The sequence below is a fragment of the Haliotis asinina genome, chromosome 16 (genome assembly GCF_037392515.1).
Source record: "Haliotis asinina isolate JCU_RB_2024 chromosome 16, JCU_Hal_asi_v2, whole genome shotgun sequence".
Lineage (NCBI taxonomy): Eukaryota > Metazoa > Mollusca > Gastropoda > Lepetellida > Haliotidae > Haliotis > Haliotis asinina.
Window position 1 is genome coordinate 5007521 of NC_090295.1, and position 20277 is coordinate 5027797.

At 43.3% G+C, this 20277-nt stretch overlaps 2 protein-coding genes across 2 annotated transcripts; both read left to right on the forward strand.

The window, feature by feature from the left end:
- Window positions 1–615: 615 nt before the first annotated feature.
- LOC137268784 (uncharacterized) lies at window positions 616–2829 on the forward strand. Its single transcript, XM_067803359.1, has 2 exons — window positions 616–734; window positions 813–2829. The coding sequence occupies exons 1-2, from the start codon at window positions 616–618 to the stop codon at window positions 2827–2829; spliced, it is 2136 nt and encodes a 711-aa protein (XP_067659460.1).
- Window positions 2830–8558: 5729 nt separating this feature from the next.
- LOC137268241 (acetyl-coenzyme A transporter 1-like) lies at window positions 8559–19762 on the forward strand. Its single transcript, XM_067802778.1, has 9 exons — window positions 8559–8646; window positions 12557–13239; window positions 13779–13933; window positions 14977–15161; window positions 15799–15983; window positions 16617–16737; window positions 17412–17520; window positions 18314–18420; window positions 19208–19762. The coding sequence occupies exons 2-9, from the start codon at window positions 12581–12583 to the stop codon at window positions 19367–19369; spliced, it is 1683 nt and encodes a 560-aa protein (XP_067658879.1). The 5' UTR covers window positions 8559–8646; window positions 12557–12580; the 3' UTR covers window positions 19370–19762.
- The last annotated feature ends 515 nt before the right edge of the window (window positions 19763–20277 follow it).

The window sequence follows — 20277 nt, forward strand, 5'->3', positions numbered from 1 at the left end:
AAGTTTGCCGCAAAGGGTTCTTTTTCTTCCTCCTCGTTTCATATTGACACATCATGCCGAAATAGTAACATCCTTTCTGATGACAACATACAAACGTTTAAGAACTACAAACTACAAACTAAGAGGTTTAGTTGTAGGTTTAGTTTTACCGCACTTTTAGAAATGTTTGAGCAATGCCACGGCGGGGGACACCAGAAATGAGCTTCAGTCATTGTACCCATGTCGGGAATCAAACCTGACTCTTCGTCGTGAGGAACAAACGCTCTAATAATCTGGCTACCTCACCGCCCTTTAATATCAGTAGACGGCGTTTGCAGGGCATGTAGACGTGGACTTTCAGGAACTATTTATTCAGGTCTTCTCTACGGTACTGGCATTTCTCTTATACAGCATTGTTTGGAACACAGGTTCAGTTTGAAGCGTCGTTGAGCCCTGTTTATAATACCTGACCACCCATCTCCACCCACCCCTCCCCGCATCCACTCACCCTACAACCCACAACCCCCATTGGTCATTTACTTTTCAATACCGGACTTCCTGATCATTTCCTGTGAGTTTTGGTTCCGTCAGAATAGGAAAGTTGTGTTCATGCCCACGCAATGTTTGTTTCAGAAAATGAAAGGTGCTTTGTCGTTGCTGACGTTAACAGCCACGTTGTTGTGTCTGTTGTCGTTGCCAGACGCAACACGGTCACGTCATGTCCACACACAGCGTCGTCATGCACTCCGACACAGGCGTGATTCATCACCGGAAATGCCTAAACACCGAACCAGGCGCGATTCATCACCAGATATGCCTAAACACAAAACCAGGCGTGATTCGTCACCGGAAATGCCTAAATACCGATTTAAGCGAGATGAACACTCCATAACTCCTGAACTCCGCAAAAAGCGTCATACGTCATCGTTCACCACTACAACGGGAATTCCATACAGTTCAGTGGCGGCCGAAGAAGTTCAAAGGGTCGTGAGAGACTTCCTAGTGGACGCCATCAAGTATGCCGACTCAAAGGCAGACAAGGACGGTGGAAGTTGGACCGAAGCCGTTCTGGAGTTCCTCTATAAGGAACTTCGGGACTCTGGGAACGTGGAAGGAATTACCGAGGAGGACATCAGGAAAGATCTTGTAACAAGATTCGGGGGAGAGAAAATGGAATCACATCTCAGAAAGTTTGCTAAGCAAATAGAAAATGGCGAGGTCACGTCTAAGAATCATCATCATCGTCTTCACGGAGCTCACGGTCAGCATCACCGTGATCACGGCGCAAAAGGCAACCATGGCGGAATACAACACAATGCAGATACACATAATCATGGTAATGGAGGGCGCGGCTCAAGTCACCATGAGGATCACGGGGCAGCGCAGGATCGCCCTCACGGACACCGGCGTGAGCACACTGACGGCATCACAACGACGCATGCAGATGCACAACACCACCAAGGCCATCATGGGCACCATGGACACAAAGCAAGCACTGACCAGCAAGAGAGTACCGAATCTTTCATTCAGCAAGATGACTTCGAATTGACTCCAGAATCTGTTAGGTCGCACGTCAGAAGTTTTCTCGAAAACATGAATCCACGGCAGATCGAAAGGTTTTTAGTTTTCCTGGACAACCTCGAAGCGGAACAAGTTTTCGAAAACGGCGAGACTGCATTCATTCCTTCTGGGGCTATCAAAGCCCACATCAACACGGTATTTAATAAACTGGAAGCGGCCAATGATACACACGCTGAAAGGGCATTGAAGCTCATTCTCCACTATCTGCATGGCTTCGAATATTCAGAGTTTCACAAGTTGCACGGCAGCTACCTTGAAGAACCTACTCTTGAATATGCCCGAGGATTTGCTCTGGGAATGGTCGACAGACTCCTGGCTGAACATGGCGAGAAGGAAATACAAACATCTCTCGCAGAGATGGAGCATCTTCTGAAGAAGTTTGAGGAACAATTCTCTTTTGACCCTCTACATACCAAGCATAAGCGTCATCGTCACCATGGTGATGGTCCTCCGGCAACCTTTGAATCTGTCACAGCTCTTGTAAACAAAGTATTTGGAGAAATCGAAAACAATGCTGACAAATCTAAAAGAGATCATGAGTTGAAAATCATCGCCCAAATCCTTCATTCGTTTACCGGTCACCATGGACACCAGAGGGAGGATCCAGAATCAGACGAAGAAGGCCTTACCACTCTTGAGTCTGTCAAGGAACATGCACTGAAGCTGGTACAGACTCTTCACTCACACAAACAGACCCAAGCTCTCGCCGACCTTGCCAACATGTTGGTATTTCTCGAGGCCAGAGCGAGCGACACCCAACCAGCTGTCCACTTCGAGGACGAGTTCCAAGGCGAGTTATCAGTATCCTCACACAATGCAAATGCCGCGATGAAGTTTGTAGATGAATTCATTGAAAGGTATGTGGCCATGAATGATGATGCCAAACTGACAACCATCCTGCGAGCAATCTTGGCCTACTTCGTTGATTTCGAGAGAGAACAGAAGCAGAGACACCACAACGGCAACCATCGTCATCAGAAAGATCACGTCGCCAATAGCAGCGATGACGAAGTCGAAGTTTCTTCAGATGTCTCCGAGGGAAACGCACAAAACCAACCCAATACCAACCCGTCTATGTCTCTCCTTCCCACCATCGGAAACAGGGACCATGGCATAGGAACCCACAATTTGGGAGGATTCGCTGCTGCTCCGGAGAAGACCGGTGTTGGATCAGCAATCCCTGCGCGGGGCGACGCCGTGAGAAGTCACAACACCCCTCACGTCCCAGCTCATACGTTTGGTCACCGTGGACTTAGACGTAGAAGATAAATAGGTGGTAAGTTTTACATAGTGTTTGTCGAAACCGTGATTTCAAATGTTCATGTCTGTAGGTTTTGTGCGGAGGAATATGAGGAGGAATGAATGGAGTTAACCAATCAAAATATTTCCTGGAAATAAATTATTTACTGTACTTGGTTAATATATTTACTGTAACCGGTCCAACGAAAAGCATGCATCGTAGTACAACAGAGACCTTAATATTCTTAGTCGATTCCAGTCTTACACAATGCCTGATAGAATATGGTCAAATGTAAGAACTGGTTTTTGAGATTACGCTTTTAAGTACATATCGGGAACTCAGACCCATAAAGTACAAAACTAGTACTGCTTTAGGCTTAGTCTCATGCGGGTTACGAAGAATGTATCGCAACAGTTTATTCACTTTGTCAGCGTTAAGGCGCTACTTTACACGATGTAAACACTCATTTCTTGCTCTCTACTGGAGCATCGCGGCTGTGGAAATCCATACAGGGGTTTCTGTTGTTATTCATCAGTACTTCACGGTTATTGAGACAACTGGAACAGATTGCTTGAGCTGCTGGGGTGATGTCGTGAAGCTTGAATCTCGTACCACGAGATCACAGTTCTCAAGATCACTACCTCGTGAGAACAAGATCTGATATTTGAATTTCTAAAATGAAAACACCATCAGATCACACTTTCCATATGAAACTCTTGTGTTTGAAGATCCGTCAACTCGAAATAGATGACCGTGTCGGTGAACCAGCCAGTCGGCTTCTAAATTCTGGGTTCGAGAGAGCGAAGTATTCATTGATTTTCTGTGTTTCATACACGGTGTCAACGCGTTACTGTATATCAACACTAGTGTCATATCTATACCATGTTGTTGTACCAACGCTGTGTTGTTATATCGACACTAAGGTGTTATATCGACACTGTGGTGTTATATCGATACCGTGTTGTTGTATCGACACTGTGGTGTTATAGCAATACTGTGGTGTAATGTTGACACTGTTGTGTTACATCAACACTGGGATGTTATATAGACACTGGGATGTTATATAGACACTGTGCTATCGACACTGTTGTGCTCTATCGACTCTGTGGTATTATATCAACACTTTGACCTTTTATTAACACTGCAGTGTAGTATCGACTATGTGTAGTTATATAGACACTCGTGCTACATCTACAGGGTGGTGTTTGTCAACTCATCTTTTATCTCGAACTACTGATTGCTCGATGTATGCTCATTCTTACTGCACTTTGTTAATGTTTGATTGTCTGTTCCAGATCAACCTTGGTTAGTTCCACTGGATCCGGTCACGGCTCATTTCACATAATACCTCGTATTACCTGACTCCGTATACTTACCGCCAATAGAATCTTCTGTGTTAGACGAAAGATACTGCTCTGCATTCAACATGCTATTGTTGATGAATATCAATGTAAAACGACTTGAATAATATCCAGTGTGAATTTGAGCTTGTGTTATATCATAAACAGTACGTGAGTGAGTGTGGTTTTACGCCGCTTTTAGCACCGGGCCAGCAAAATCACGGCGATGGACACCAGATATTGGCTTCATTGTACCCATGTTGACAGTCGACGACGAGCGGACACTTTACCCTCAGGGCTACCCCACTGTCCCTTTATCGTTAACAGGCACAATGGGTCGTTGTATATAAGACAGTGCACATACTTCATGCCTATATCGATGTGCCAGAATGGATTCTAGATGTTACCGTGGAAACGCGAATGACGCTGAATACTAAAGAGTGAATGAGTGAGTATTTGGTAACCTCTACAAAGCCATATTTCGGCTGTGTTGGGTTTAAGACATCAAACAGTTTGATGCAGTCAGCACCGATCTGGTGAGGACACACAGAGAAACATAACTGAGACCCGGAACTGCACCCAGTCTAAGGATTCTGGTATCACCAAGGGCCGCAACTCTGGATAGAGACAAAGCCTCAATTTCTGTAGCTGCCCGGGTGATAAATGAAAGAGAAAAGATGAAAGTATTTAATCGAAATGCTCGTGCTCCTCCTGCATTTTCCGTAACTCGGGCACTTGTCCAGAAATTATGACTAAAGGTCAAAAACACAGGGACAAGGCCGCGTCAAGTTAATCTATATAGATATGCATGTGATTTTATAACGTAAGATTACAGACAAGTTGCTATAACGCAAAGTACCCTCAACACATATGAGGCCATCAGTTATTTCCTGTGTGTCATACCCGTGAAGATCCAGGTTAAAATATTGGCCTTCAGCAACCCATTCTTGTCGTAAGAGGCGACTAAAGGGATCGGGCGGTCAGGCTCGCTGATTTAGTTGACACGTGTCATCCAATCCCAATTGCGCAGATCGATATTCGTGCTGTTGGTCACTGGCTTGTCTGGTCCAGACTCGATTATTTACAGACATCTGCCATACAACTGAAGTACTGCTTAGTGCGGCGTAAAACTAAAGTCACTCACTCATGCGTTACACATTGTCACCGTGATCTAAACCTGGGTCCGTCAGTTTCAAACACAAAAGCATAAAACATGCTCATATGTCTACGCCATAAAGACAATTAACATCTGTAACGCGGATGCAGCACTTCTGGAGTAGATTTGGGATATCTGCATCTAGAAAAAGAAGACAAGACCTGTCTTCGAAATATAATTATTTTATTTTCTTTGGTATTCGGGAATAGCAACACAACAAAATCACTTGTTAAATCTGCCGATTTTGAATCCATAACACACACTGTACTGAAATCCAACAAGCGGACAATATCAAAATAGATTGAATTACGAAGACACCTCGGTCATTAAACAATGTTCTTGAGCATTTTCACTTGCCCTTTACCCACAACCTTCATATCAGCATCGACACAAGAATAGTGTGTCTCACAGTCCCAGAACCACACCTACTTGATCCCCCTGTTCAGTACATTTCTGCAGTGCATCATTCTTAAGTGAAGCCTGTCCAGATTACCTCGGACTTAGGGTTAGGGTTGGAATAACTGGCTTCCTTTCAAATGTAAATGAAATTATTTGTTTCTATCAAAGTCATGTATTTTCAAAGACTGAGATATGGCTTAACACAGGAAGAAACCCACTGAAAGTTCTGGGTTTGAGTCGGCGAATATATATACTTGTATAAATTTCGGGTCGACGGCCAAAATGCAGAAGGTCGGGCGATGTGAAACACAGAAATAAAGAATACTGAAAACAGAACTACACAGTCCGTCGTGTTCAATAAGAGTATTCTCCTGTACAGAACCTGACTCATTTTGAAGCTGCTTTACATGACGAATGGTGTAAACTCCCCCTGCAGAGGATCAGGACACTGACAAGGGACACACACACACAGATAGTGAGTGAGTGAGTGGGTGAGTTTAGTTGTACGCCACTTTTAAGCAATATACCAGCAATATCAAGGCGGGGGACATCAGAAAATGGGCTTCACACACTATACCCATATGGGGAATCGAACCTGGGCCTTTGGTGTGACGAACGAACGCTTTAACCACTAACCACCACCTCACGTGTCAAGGGTGTTGAGCTACTTACCGGAACAGCGACCCGGTCATGCAAATAGGCAGGTCACATGTCACATTCTTACATCATGCTCGGCAGATCGTGTCACGTGACTTAAAGCACGTGCATTTTGCATTCGTTAACGGTGTCAATACCGGTGTAAGGCAGAAGGGGTCATCTCAAAGTCAAATATGTCACATAATTTATATGATGCTTTCAAATTGCTATTGCGATGTCTTTTCATGCACATGTAAATATCGGAGAATTTTGATTGTTTAGTTTACATGAAAATTGAGCTGATTGAGCTTGGAAGTAGTTAGGGGACAGGTTTATTTTCTAGACATTATTCACAGTCCATTAATCACACTTCTGTGAAACTATGCATGTACACATTACTGAAGTGGGTCTTTGATTTGTATTTTGGGGGTTGATCACTTAAATGTATCTGTACAAGTATCTGATTCAGTTAAGATTGATTGGATGGTCTCTTCTCTAATACCATGTAGTTTCTAGTACTCATTTTCAACTAAAAAATAAATGTTTGACACAGGTTTCCCACCGACTGATATCAACCTCCCCTATTGCCTTGTAAACAATTTTTTTCAATGTCAGATAACCTGAATGTCGTGTTGTAGCGTGATACATTCCCCTTGATTTCCCCGCCTGTCAGTTCAGTCGGATTCAAATCGCAATGGTATGGCGGTAGTCGTAGAACTGTCGATGGCATAGGAAGGTGGTGGTTTGTGCTGTAATACAAGATCCTGTCTGTCAGGATGCAGGCATTGGTAAGATGCTGTAGGGGAGGCATTTACCCATGCCTCGTCTAGATACACCGGTTCGTAGCCATCAGCGCGTTTTTTCTAATTGTTCTCAAGTAATTTATTCTTGATTTTACGATGTCATGCCGTTCACACATGGCAAGTTTTTATCCCCTGAACACTTTCATATTTGTAACCAAATTTCAGCAACAATTTGCAAATAGTATAACGAGAGACATCAAACTGGTGGTCTTGAGCAAGGATTTGTTTCAATCGCTGTACCGACACATGCTCATTTTGACACGTACCGACACATACTCAACACGCCCTTTGAGAGATCCAAGGCATATTGGGTCCGTTTGAAATACTTTTCTCTATGTGTAGATGTGTGTGCAGTTCGTGCAATGCTCGTGCTTTTAGTCACGTGACATGATCTGCCGAGCATAACGTAAGGTCTGACACATGACCTGCCTATTTGCATGACCGGGTCGCTGTTCCGGTAAGTAGCTCAACACCCTTGACACGTGAGGTGGTGTTGTGACTTGAAATAATGACAGCTCTTATAGACAACGTTCTTATTATCGAGTGATAAATTATGACAATCAAAATCCTCAGTGGTAGAAGAATTATAAAGCCTCATACCAAATTGGAAACGGATAGCACTTACAGTTTTCAAGTAAAGTTACCAAACACCGTCCTGAAACATTTTCTGCCAGACTATAAGTGTTTGACATTTCCAAACATGATGAAGTTTATAAATCTTTTACAAACCGAAGTTAAAGCATTAACCTTAAACTTTGTTTATCGTATAATTAATGTTACTATAACTATAACTTGAATGATTCATAAACAGATATTTTCCTTTTAGTACTGTCTTTTGTCAATCAAGGTCTTTGTAAGGAGATTGGGGTTTGGTTGTTATCGTCTTAAGGAATAGGGCCTACGTAAACCAAATAAAACCAAGACACAGTGTGGACAGAAGGCGGATGGACACTTGCTCGGATTGTGGTGTAACATTCCTACATACTGGAAATGTGTCAGAGAAATAACGTTTCTTCTTCTGAATGCATCTACAACAAAACGTCGCATCTATTGCAGTAAAAGCGATGCCTTTGCCTAAAAATCGTTCCTGTTCATTATACCAGTTTCCAGACGCCACTCAAAAAAAAAAAAAATAAATAAAGTGTAAAACGTGTCAAATCCACGTGCTACATCTTCCACGATGTTTACAATTTTCGCAACCAATACTAAACCAGATCTAGCAGATTTTGCACGTACTTGAGATCAAACTCTTAAGTTAAACCAGAATTCGTTTCGATATATATATATATATATATATATATATAAACCTAAAAACCAAAAAAAATAAAAATAAAAAAAACCCCAAAAAAACCCAACTTAACCTTTTTTACATTACCCGCCTTGTGGACCTAAAACTTCTCTGCGGTGTCGCTCAACTGACGCAGAAAGGAGCTTAATTCTGCTGGCATGTTTACTTCCGGGGTTTCAGCCGCTGGACGTCTGCCACGTTTAGAAGACCGGTTATAAACATTCGTAAGTATTCCTATGCTGTAATTGCATGATTAGTGTGTTTTGGAAACTCGGATCACTTACGAACAATATTGTATTGAGATGGAACGTGCATTAAGGTAGGACATGTTTCATAAATGAAATTACCAGTCACATATGCTGAGCGTGTGTGAACACGAGGATTGCAAGTCATCGCCATATGCCGCTGTTGTACTGATGATCAAATCACCATCACTGACATATGTTTTTATTGCGACTGTTTCATGTGATAATGTAGACGTTATTGCTTTGTAGAATGGTTTTTGGTATTCATCAACAGCTGTTTTATTTCTGTTTATACTGTTTCCGTTTCGTCACATTTCGACCGAACTGTTTTGCTCATCTGTGTACAAGGTGAACACAATAAACAAAGATAACATTTCACATTATGTTTTTTCATTCATCTTGAATTAAATGTTGAGTGACAGGGGCTAGCCTGGTAAGAGTTCCGCCCGTATCCCCCTCCCAAAACATTAACTTACGAACTGTCACTCAAATTAATCACTAGTTATACCATCAATAATGTGTGTAAGGCATGAAAAACAATATATGACTTGCAATAACTGCCGTTCCCGTATTCAACATCGCCATATGTAAGCTATTTTCCATACAAAACTGATCAGTACAACGTACCTCTATTGGCCTCGTGAGTAAACAGAGCCAATGTCCTCTGCAATGTTTCTCAGCACTACAGCGACATATATACTCGGCTACATGTAGAGCAAAGTAGTGTCGCCGAGTGTGTGTTGTCGGTAGTTGCCTTTTGATGCACCACCACCTGTTTTCAATCAGGTTTGTACAGACACCGTTGGTAGGATTTGGCACTAAATACAAATAATCTTTACTGGAAATGGCGGATTATTTGCAAATCATTCTCGCACATATACTATACTGCGCGCGTGCGCACTTACCTTAAAAGTTCTCTAAATGGTTGACTGTACTACGGGTGTATCCCAGGTCAGACAGTCCAACAGTCCGTAACAATATGACTGCCCCCCCCCCCCCCTCCACCACTTCCTTACAAATAACATCAAGTCATGTCCGTTGGTTGCGCGTCTCTACAGGACCAAGAAAGAAATGTCTAGTCTCCTTACAAATACCACCCAAAACCCTCTGACCCTCTACCATCCTACCTCTATGATACTTACGTTTCCCAAATTTACTTGCGTCACTTTCCACTGTCAAGCCAACCTCAGCCATTCTGTCCAAACCATTCTTTTCAACCATCGCAGAGCATACCTCTCTGCAATCCATGAAATAGTCCGATATGTGTTTGTCTTGGGGTTTCTAGGACTTTCCCAACACCATTACAATCAATACTCGTTTCTCTGATTGTGTCTGCATGTGACATTTTATGAGCAAAGCAGTAGGTGCGCAAAACGTTTTTTCTCAGTGACAAATTCGAGCCAGAGAACCACGTACCCCTCCTTGTTGGAACTTGATTTTTGTTACTTTTTTAACATCCTTTGTGATTACAATAGAAACGATGGTCAGGAACCTTACCCTTGCGATTAACTGCGTAAGTGCGAGTTAGTACTTGCTGGCAGTTAGGACAAGTTGCTTGGGTTGGTAACACCCCGTACCGCCGGCAAAAAGAAACATTGCTCTCAGTGCTACCTAAATGTGAAAGTAGACAGAAAAGATTCATGGGAGGGGGGTGTTTAGCATTGTCCAGAACGTGTAACAACCCAAGGTACTGGACGAGATGCTGGCGAGACGTTACGAAGGGGTGTGGGGTGAGACACTGCATCGACAGGTGAAGATATGGGAGAGCGTGGAGGTGAGACAGACCGGAAGGGGTCTGCAGCAGTTACACTGCACTTACTGGGGCGGCTTGTTTCAGATGGTTTAGTGAACGGGACTTTTAATAATGCGTGTAGGGCGTGCTTGAATGGGAGGAGACGACGTACTAGGATTTGCAGGAGATACGGGAGCAGTGTTCGTACTATTACTGCTGGTGTTAATATTTTGAGTAAGTAAAAAAGATACACCTGTGCTGGACACTGAACAATTGCCGGGCTTACTGTCACTGGTTCGTCGCTCAGTTGATGGGTCACTGACGCTTGATGAGCCTGGTGAGTCCTCGTTCAAGTCGTCAATCGCTCTCTGACCTGGGTCGATGTCACCATCCGATAAGGGAGGAAAGAAATCCAACAGTGGATCTGGTGAAGAAGAGGGCTCAGGATCTCGTACTACGTTAGGGGGAATATCTAAACTAGAGGATGACGACATTGCTTCTAATTTTGTCTTTCCCTTACACCGGGAATGTGTATCACACCCAGCTAGGGTCTCGCATGAGAATGACAACAGCATGTATATTTTACTCAAAAAGCATTAAATCATGGGATATTAACCCCAAAAAAATTTATACCAGCGCCCCTTTTTGAAATATTACATCAGGGAATAAATCCCCGGACTGCATTTCTTACTGAAAAGAGAGTGGGGGTACGGGCGGAACACTTTCCGCAGAACGGTATCTGGTGATGCACGGACAGTTTCATTAAACTGTAAATACAGAATCGATTCGAATATGTTATGTATGTGTCGTACCATCTGCATGAATATCATTTATAGTCTCATGTAGGTTGCTCTCAGGTATTGAACTCCTTTCTCGTCGTTACTTAGTCACAATGAACATTGTCAGTTGCTTGCAAGATTTTATTTTATGACTAATGACTTGAGGGTTGAAACTCTAAAGTACATCATTAGCATTTCTGTTAGATCCTACTGCATGAACCTAGTTGGGATGCCTCAGAATAGATGCCCAACGCCTTATGTCGATTGTGACGAGGATTCTGGCTTAGATGAGAGCAATCACTGGATTGTCTGTTCCAGACAGTCATGTACTTGTCATTGTCATTGCTGGACTATTGTTGAGTACAGTGTAGCATAACAAACTGATGTTATAAAACTGCAGGTTTTATGATGAACATGTTCCATACTTTTGGAAGTGGATGTGATCTTTCAGTACAGTGTTATGAAATAGTACCTGCAAAAAATAGTTATCACTCAACACTTTCAAAGTTGAAAACGTTTTAACTATGTTTCATAGGCATGTTTGTATTTAATGACAAGATTTGACAGGTGATGAAAGTAAGAAAAAGTAGTGTGGTTTTCAGTGATTTGAGTGAGTGAGTGTGTGTGGTTTTACTCTGCTTTTAGCTTTATTCCAGCAGTATCACAGAGTGGGAACCAGAAATGGGCTTCACATATTGTGTTAATGTGTACCCATGTATGGAATCGAACCCGGGTCTTTGCCATGATGAGCCAATGTTTTATGCTTCTCCACCACTCCGAGTCTTGTGAACTCGTCTCATGAAGTTTTCTAATGTCTGTATCAGTGGATGTAATGTTTGCTACTTCAAATTCATTTTCTCTTGCACAATATTGGCAGTTAAAGAGTGCAGCGAAGACAGTTGCTTGATAACATTGTTAGGATCTATACAGAAACATTGTATCTATTACAATAAAGGAGAAGTCTATTCACAAAGTGTTCCTCTTCACCATGCCATCTTCTAAATTCCACTTAAAGAAGATGAATTTGAACAATATGTCTCTTTAACTATTCTTTTGCTCAAGACCCGTGAAGGTCCAGGGTAGAATAGGCCTTCAGCAACCCATGCATGCCATAAAAGGCAACTCTGCTTGTTGTCAGAGGCGACTAACAGGATCGGGTAGTCAGGCTCGCTGACTTGATTGGCACATCATCGGTTCACAATTGCGCAGGTTGATGCTCATGCTGTTGATCACTGGATTGTCTGGTCTAGGCTTGATTTTTACAGACCGCCACCTATATATATAACTGGAATATTTCTGAGTGTGGCATTAAACTAAACACACATTCACTCACTCTTTTGCATAAAACAACAAAAACTTACAAAGTTTTATTTTTCAGACTGATGTGTTCCGACAGACATTTATGCTGATTCCGCTTGCAAGAAAGCTCAAGTTGTTTCTTGACGACTATATTCTTATGCCAGAGATTGCAGCCAACATGGCTGTCAACGAAGGAAATGCTCGTTCTCGGAAAGGACGACATCTTATAGATGGGGTGGACCCTGAAAGTGACTTTATTGGACCACATGTTCCCATCGCAACCTCTGTCGATCAGCCAGACTTGGATGATGACGATAAAACATCAAAAGAAGGCAGCAGTTTAAAAGGGGACTATGGCAGTATAGCACTGTTGACATTTCTATACATTCTTCAAGGCATTCCTTTAGGCTTGGCAGGTAGCATTCCTATGTTGTTACAGAGCAGGAGTGTCAGTTACAAGGAACAAGCCCTGTTTAGTTTTGTATATTGGCCTTTTAGTGTTAAACTGCTGTGGGCACCATTGGTGGACTCCATATACTGGCTTCAGTTTGGGCGACGGAAGACTTGGCTGGTGCCCACCCAGTACCTGATTGGGGTGTTTATGATTGTGTTGTCAAGGCATATCAAGGACATTCTTGGCGATGGCGATGAGAACGCTCAAGTGAGTGTGATGACGCTGACGGTGATATTCTTCATGTTGAACTTCCTGGCTGCCACGCAAGACATCGCTGTGGATGGCTGGGCACTGACGATGTTGTCCAGGTGAGACTATTACTTGATTAGGAAGATAGGTATGTGTGTCAGATCTTCAAGTGTTTTGGAGAATCTGACAGCTTTGTTAAGACTTGACTGAGACAATGGTTAATGTATAGTTCTACTATAGGGGAAGCTATATTGTTAGTAGACTGTGAAAAGGCGCTGGCAAGATTGATGTATTTCTTATCAATATTCAAGCAAGTAGCAAGCCATTTTTTTGTGTGTGTAACGTAAGCCCAATAGTTGGACATCTTTATACCTAGGTATTATTGAGGGCTTGCCCAACCTTTTTATACACAATTATGTGTAATCCGGGCTTGTTTTGGTGTGTGAGGGGTGTGTTTGAGCTGGAAGTGGGGTATGGGGTTAGTTGGAGTTAGTTGGGGGTTGTGTTAGGAGTCAGGGTGATGTATGTTTTGGTGAGTGGGAGGTTGAGGGGTGTGTGATTTTGTGTCACTGATGATTTTGGTGAAGTCTTTCAAGAATGGTTGAATTTACTAAAATAATGTAAGTAGGTAGTAAATTTGTAGGTGATGTATTTTCAGGCGTAATGTAGGCTGGGCAAGTACTTGCAACTCCGTCGGTCAGACTGCTGGCTACTTCATGGGCAATGTCCTCTTCCTGGCGCTGGAGTCTCCAGAGTTCTGTAATAATTACCTGCGGTCCGTGCCACAGTCTGAGGGAGTTGTTACGCTCTCAGGTAGGTCACAGGGGGTTGTCACGCTCTCATGAGGGTCACAGTGATAAGTCACTCTCCCAGGAAGGTCACAGGGGGTTGTCACACTCTTATGAGGGTCACACTGACAAGTCACTCTCCCAGGTAGGTCACAGGAGGTTGTCACACCCTGATGAGGGTCACAGTGATAAATCACTCTCCCAGGAAGGTCACAGGGGGTTGTCACACTCTGATGAGAGTCACAGTGATAAATCGCTCTCCCAGGTAGGTCACAGGAGGTTGTCACACCCTGATGAGGGTCACAGTGATACATCACTCTCCCAGGAAGGTCACAGGGGGTTGTCACACTCTGATGAGAGTCACAGTGATAAATCACTCTCCCAGGTAGGTCACAGGGGGTGTCACACTCTGATGAGAGTCACAGTGATAAATCACTCTCCCAGGAAGGTCACAGGGGGTTGTCACATTCTGATGAGAGTCACAATGATAAATCACTCTCCCAGGTAGGTCACAGTGGGTTGTCACACTCTGATGAGGATCACAGTGATAAGTCACTCTCCAGTCTCCCAGGTAGGTCACAGGGGGTTGTCACACTCTGATGAGGGTCACAGTTGTAAGTCACTCTCCCAGGAAGGTCACACTCACAGTGACTAATCACGTTCTCAGGAAGTTCATAGTAAAACCAGTACAAAACGTATGTATATGAATGCTTTTCCCAGAAGACTGACACTGAGAAATCAGAAAATAAAAATTAAAATCAATATTGCCAAGTAAGTATTCATGGTATTTGGTGTTCTGAATATGAGTAATGTGAGTCTGTCAGCTCTGGTGGGAGCTGTGTATCTACATCAGTGTCTGTTACAAAACAATGGATGGGATTATGGCAGATCAGCTTCATTATCCCCTGCCATCCGTTTAGCATGAAGTGGGGGATATAGTATTAGGCTCTGTCTGTCCGTCCCTCTGTGCGAACTGACATATCTTAAGAAGCGTTGACTTTGTGGTTGTTTTACTTCTTGTGATAAGCTAGCTTTCTGGACTAATGAGATATGTACATACTATTGTAGGTTTCCTTTCCTTCTGGGGTGTGGTGTTTTTCATCACGACAACTCTGGTCTGGGTAATGAAGAAAGAAAAGCTTGACCTCTCGCTTGACCCGGACCAGGGCATTGTGGAGACCTACAAGATCCTTGGGAAGGTCATCAAACGACCTGCTGTCTTGTCCTATTGTGTCATCCTCCTTACATGCAAGGTCAGTCAAAATTGGGTCAAGGTCATTTTGGGCAAACTTCATGTATATTTTGTTTTGTGTAGTCATTTTTTTTATGGGAACTCTGTGTAGATTTATGGGAGAGTTATTCCTTGGTTTCCTTATTCTGAGGAGAACTGATCCATGGGGTATCTAGTGGCTCCATTTAGTGATGTTACTCATGGAAATACCTGCAACATACCATCATAACAGATGACCTAATGACCTGACCTGATGACCTGACAGTGTTCAAGGTCAGAAGCAGGTTTGATGGAAGCTGGGGCAGGTAACTAAGGTGGAGGTACTGAATCCAAAAACACTTCCTGGGTCTGGGGTTTGTGGTATGCTATGTGCAGTGTTCTCTTCAATGAGAGACATGGCCTTTGGGTAGCCTTGTGTTGAAAGTGTTCTGTCATCACAGTGAAGACCTGGGTTCGATTCCAAGCACACAATGTGTGAAGCCTATTTCAGAGCTCTCCTGCCATGGTATTTCTTTAATATTGCTAGTTATTGTGTCTCTTTGATGGTGATAATATTAGTAATAATAGTACAAGCCCATTTATCAGGTCTGTTTAAACGAATGGGATCCATTATGAGTTTTCTCTGGAGATGAATGTGTCCCGTACTGTTTTCCTTTTAGATTGGATTTGCCGCTGCAGATTCCCTCACGAGTCTGAAGCTGATCGAGGCGGGACTCCCCAAAGAGAGGCTGGCATTGTTTGCCGTTCCAATGGTGCCTTTGCAGATCCTCTTGGCCCTTGGCATCAGCAAGTACACAACAGGACCACGTCCCATGGATGTCTTCCTCCGAGCCATACCTTTCAGGTGAGAATTTCTGTCTATAATTTCATGTGTTTTATGACATGAAGTGAAAAGGATGGATTGATTGAAGCAAATTAATCAGGTTACACAATCCAAATATTGGCTGTACTAGTAGTATTACTGTCAGTATTGTACCTGCATTAAGTGCAGCCTCAATATATGGAAATCATTCATTCTATGGTTTTTTGTGTTTCTTGTGGTATGTTGTAGGTTAATCCTGAGTTGTTATTATAGGTTAATCATGAGTTGTGTCACAGGTTGAGCCTCGGTTGTGTTATAGGTTAAATCTGAGGTGTGTGCTGTAGGTTAATCCTTAGTTGTGTGTTGTAGTTTAATCCTGGGTAGTGACTTGTTGGTTAATCCTGAGATGTGTTAAAGGTTAATCCTGAGTTCTGTGTGTTGCAAGTTGATACCGAGGTGTGTCGAAGTTGGATCCTGAGTTGTGTGATAGGTTAATCCTGACTGGTGTGTTGCAGGTTAACCCCGAGTTGTATGTTGCAGGTTAATCCTGAATTGTGTCGGAGATTGATCCTGAGTTGAGTTATAGGTTAATCCTGAGTTGTGTTAAAGCTTAATCCAAGTATGTTTGTCACAGGTTAATTTGGGTTGTGATTAATCCAGTTTTATTTGTTACAGATTAATCCTGGGCTTGGTGTACTGTGTGTTGGTGTACTGGGCGACAGTGGCTCAGACAGTGCCAGGGGAGTTCCCATGGTACTGGTATGTCATCACCCTCGGCAGCTACGCCACACATCAGGTATGTTGCAGTGCCAACCACATATTGTCCACATAGTGACAGACATTTAGATTTCTGGGCCTAGATTTTTGGAGCTCTCTTAGTACTAGGATAGTCGTAAGTGCCATGCATTAACATTAACTTACGACTATCTTAGTGGCATGAGAGCTTCGAAAATCTAGGCCCTGTTCTGCCATGATGTGACCATCATACTGTCATGGTTGACTTTTTATCCAGGCTGTGTGGGATAAAATGGAAGGGTGCCAACAACAGGATCAGAACAGCCATTAGTGCTAGCACATTGGGGCTAATCTGTGGTTGACTGCTTGGTGCAGTCCGTGGCTGGATTCCTTAATGTGGCACTGCTGCCTTTGTCAGCACCTATAGTAGTCACTATCAATGTTGACATGGTTGCTGGAGTTCTTTCTGGACCCAGTGGACCCAGGTATCAGTTGTTTTCAGTGGATTTGTTATAATAAAACATTGATCACACAAAATGACCAAATAATGTTCAGGTACATTTGAATAAATTAACATGTACGTTACTTAGCATGACGTTTAGCTACGTTTTTTGTCGATAACAATATTGGGTGTCATTTTCACAAGATTATATAACCCTTAAACATTTTGCAATGTTAAAAGAACAAATTCAGTCAGGTTTCAATTAGCTTGTTTAATTGATCCTGTACTTGCAGGTATTTGTGTACAGCATGTTTGTGGCAGTCATGGCCTTTGCTGCTAAGGTCAGTGACCCAGCGATAGGTGGCACCTACATGACTCTCCTCAACACTCTGGCTAACTTGGGTGAGTTGTTGCAAGTGCCATGATGATATTTTTGCAAAGCAATGGGTATATATGGGGCAGTGTTTTAGGAAGCAGTGGGAATATATGGGACAGTGTTTTAGGAGGCAGTGGTTAGCCCTGCAGCTAGGGGAACATAAGCAAACCTCAAGGGTACATGAGCCCATAGACCCCGAGGGACCAGTGTACCACTTATAGTGTTTCAGGAGGCAGTGGATATATGGGGGCAGTGTTTTAGGAGGCAGTGGGTATATATGGGACAGTGTTTTAGAAGGCAGTGGTATATATGGGGCAGTGTTTCAGGAGGCAGCGGGTATATATGAGACAGTGTTTCAGGAGGCAGTGGGTATGCGGGGCAGTGTTTTAGGAGGCAATGGGTATATATGGGACAGTGTTTTAGAAGGCAGTTGTATATATGGGGCAGTGTTTCAGGAGGCAGTGGGTATGTATGGGGCAGTGTTTCAGGAGGCAGTGGATATATATGGGGCAGTGTTTCAAGAGGCAGCGGGTATATATGAGACAATGTTTCAGGAGGCAGTGGGTATATATGAGACAATGTTTCAGGAGGCAGTGGGTATATATGAGGCAGTGTTTTAGGAGGCAGTGGGTATGTATGGGGCAGTGTTTTAGGAGGCAGGGCTATATATGGGGCAGTGTTTCAGGAGGCAGTGGGTATGTATGAGACAATGTTTCAGGAGGCAGGGAGTATATATATGAGACGATGTTTCGGGAGGCAGTGGGTATATATGAAACAATGTTTCAGGAGGCAGTGGGTATATATGAGACAATGTTTCAGGTGGTAACTGGCCTGCAACTGTTGCACTATGGATGGTTGACTACCTCACCTGGACGAAATGCACAGCAGACAGCATTGACACTTGCAACAGCAAGACTCTCAAAGCGGTATGTAGCGTCCTGGAGTTCATCCATCCAGTCCCTCCCCTCTTCCCGACAGTAAGTCTGTCATCTCTAAAGGACACAGGTACTCACCCTCCCCTCTTCCCAACAGTAAGTCTGTCATCTCCAAGGGACACATGTACTCACCCTTCAAGTCACACCTCTCTCTGTGGCAGTACTCTCCCTCCCAGTCTCTCCCTTCTCCCTGGCATTAAGTCTGTCATCTCTGAGGGATACAGGTACTCACCCATCCAGTCTCTCCTCTCTTCCTGAGACCAAGTCTGTCATCTCTGAAGGACACAGGTACTTACCCATCCAATCTCTCCCCGACAGTAGTCTGTCATCTCTAAAGGACACAGGTACTCACCCTCCCCTCTTCCCAACAGTAAGTCTGTCATCTCCAAGGGACACATGTACTCACCCTTCAAGTCACACCTCTCTCTGTGGCAGTAAATTTGTCATCTCAGAGGGACACGGATACTAACCCTTCCAGTCTCTCACCTTTCTCAGACATTATGTCTGTCATCTCCAAGGTCACCTAGCATTCTGTGTTCTCAATGATATCCCTTGTTAGACATGCCACAATCCTGTCATCACATTTTTCAGCCTCAGTGATAAATGAGCCATAGGAGTCCACCCTGATTATATTTTCTGAACCATTCTTGTGCATATCACCAGTGTATTAAACTGTCAGCCACTAGCTCAGCAGATCCTGTGTCAGTTGCTTCAGTGTCTCCTAATTATTGAGACTGCTTCATTCCCTGACATTCTTAAGTCCTTTCCCCTCTTCCAGGAATGTCACGCAGCTGACGGCACATGCACCACCACCATGGACGGGTACTACATCGAGTCTGTGGCATGTATCATCATCGGCTTCATCTGGCTTATATGGAAGAAGGGCACAGTGAAGCGTCTGGATTCTCTTGACCTCTCAGCGTGGAAGTGTCCCACATAATCATCCTCATCACATTAGAATTATATATACTCAAGGGAAGAAATAAGGGAACAGTGTGAAGTAGACCATTTATTGACATTGGCAACAGGGTTATACGAAAAATGGCTGGTGATTGTGACAAGATACCAGGAAGTCCTCAATACTTTTTGAACTATTGCTTTGACTGACAGGTAGAAACAAAACGTATTGAAACTTGTTGCACTTTGTTTTGAGTAGTATATATAGCATCTCTCAACAACAGATCAGAGAAAGATATTGATGTATACTAAACTTCAAACTGAAATGCCATGTTTTATCCAACTAAACAATTTGACATTTGTTTCACACAGATGTATATATTTTTATGTTAGTCAGAAGAGATTTGTTGAAGTAAAATCTAAGAATTGTGACTCACATCTGATGTTTTTATTTTTAAATTTTCCACAATGGTTATACCTTTGTTCCCTTTTTTCTTGATATGAGCATTCTGATCTGAGTCAGATCTGTCATCGGAGATCAGCTCCATGGTCCCAGCAGGTCCAGACATGAGGACCTCGGAGATCAGCTCCACAGTCCCAGCCAGTCTAGACATGAGGACCTCGGAGATCAGCTCCACAGTCCCAGCAAGTCTAGACATGAGGACCCTTTAGATCAGCTCCACAGTCCCAGCAGGTCAAGACATGAGGACCTCAGAGATCAGTTACTTCCCCTGAAAGGCGGTTGGGTTGCCAGGTGGTTATAGCATCTGCTTGTCTCGCTGATTCCCCACATGGGTACAACGTGTGTGGCCCCTTTCTAGCGTTCATAAGTCATGTGATGCGTGAACACAAATATCAATTTGAGCTAAAATATACATGTTCTGTGAGGAATTGCCAAACATCTGTTTTTTCTTTTGATTTGTGAAAAGTGTTTGTTTTAGTCATTTGTTG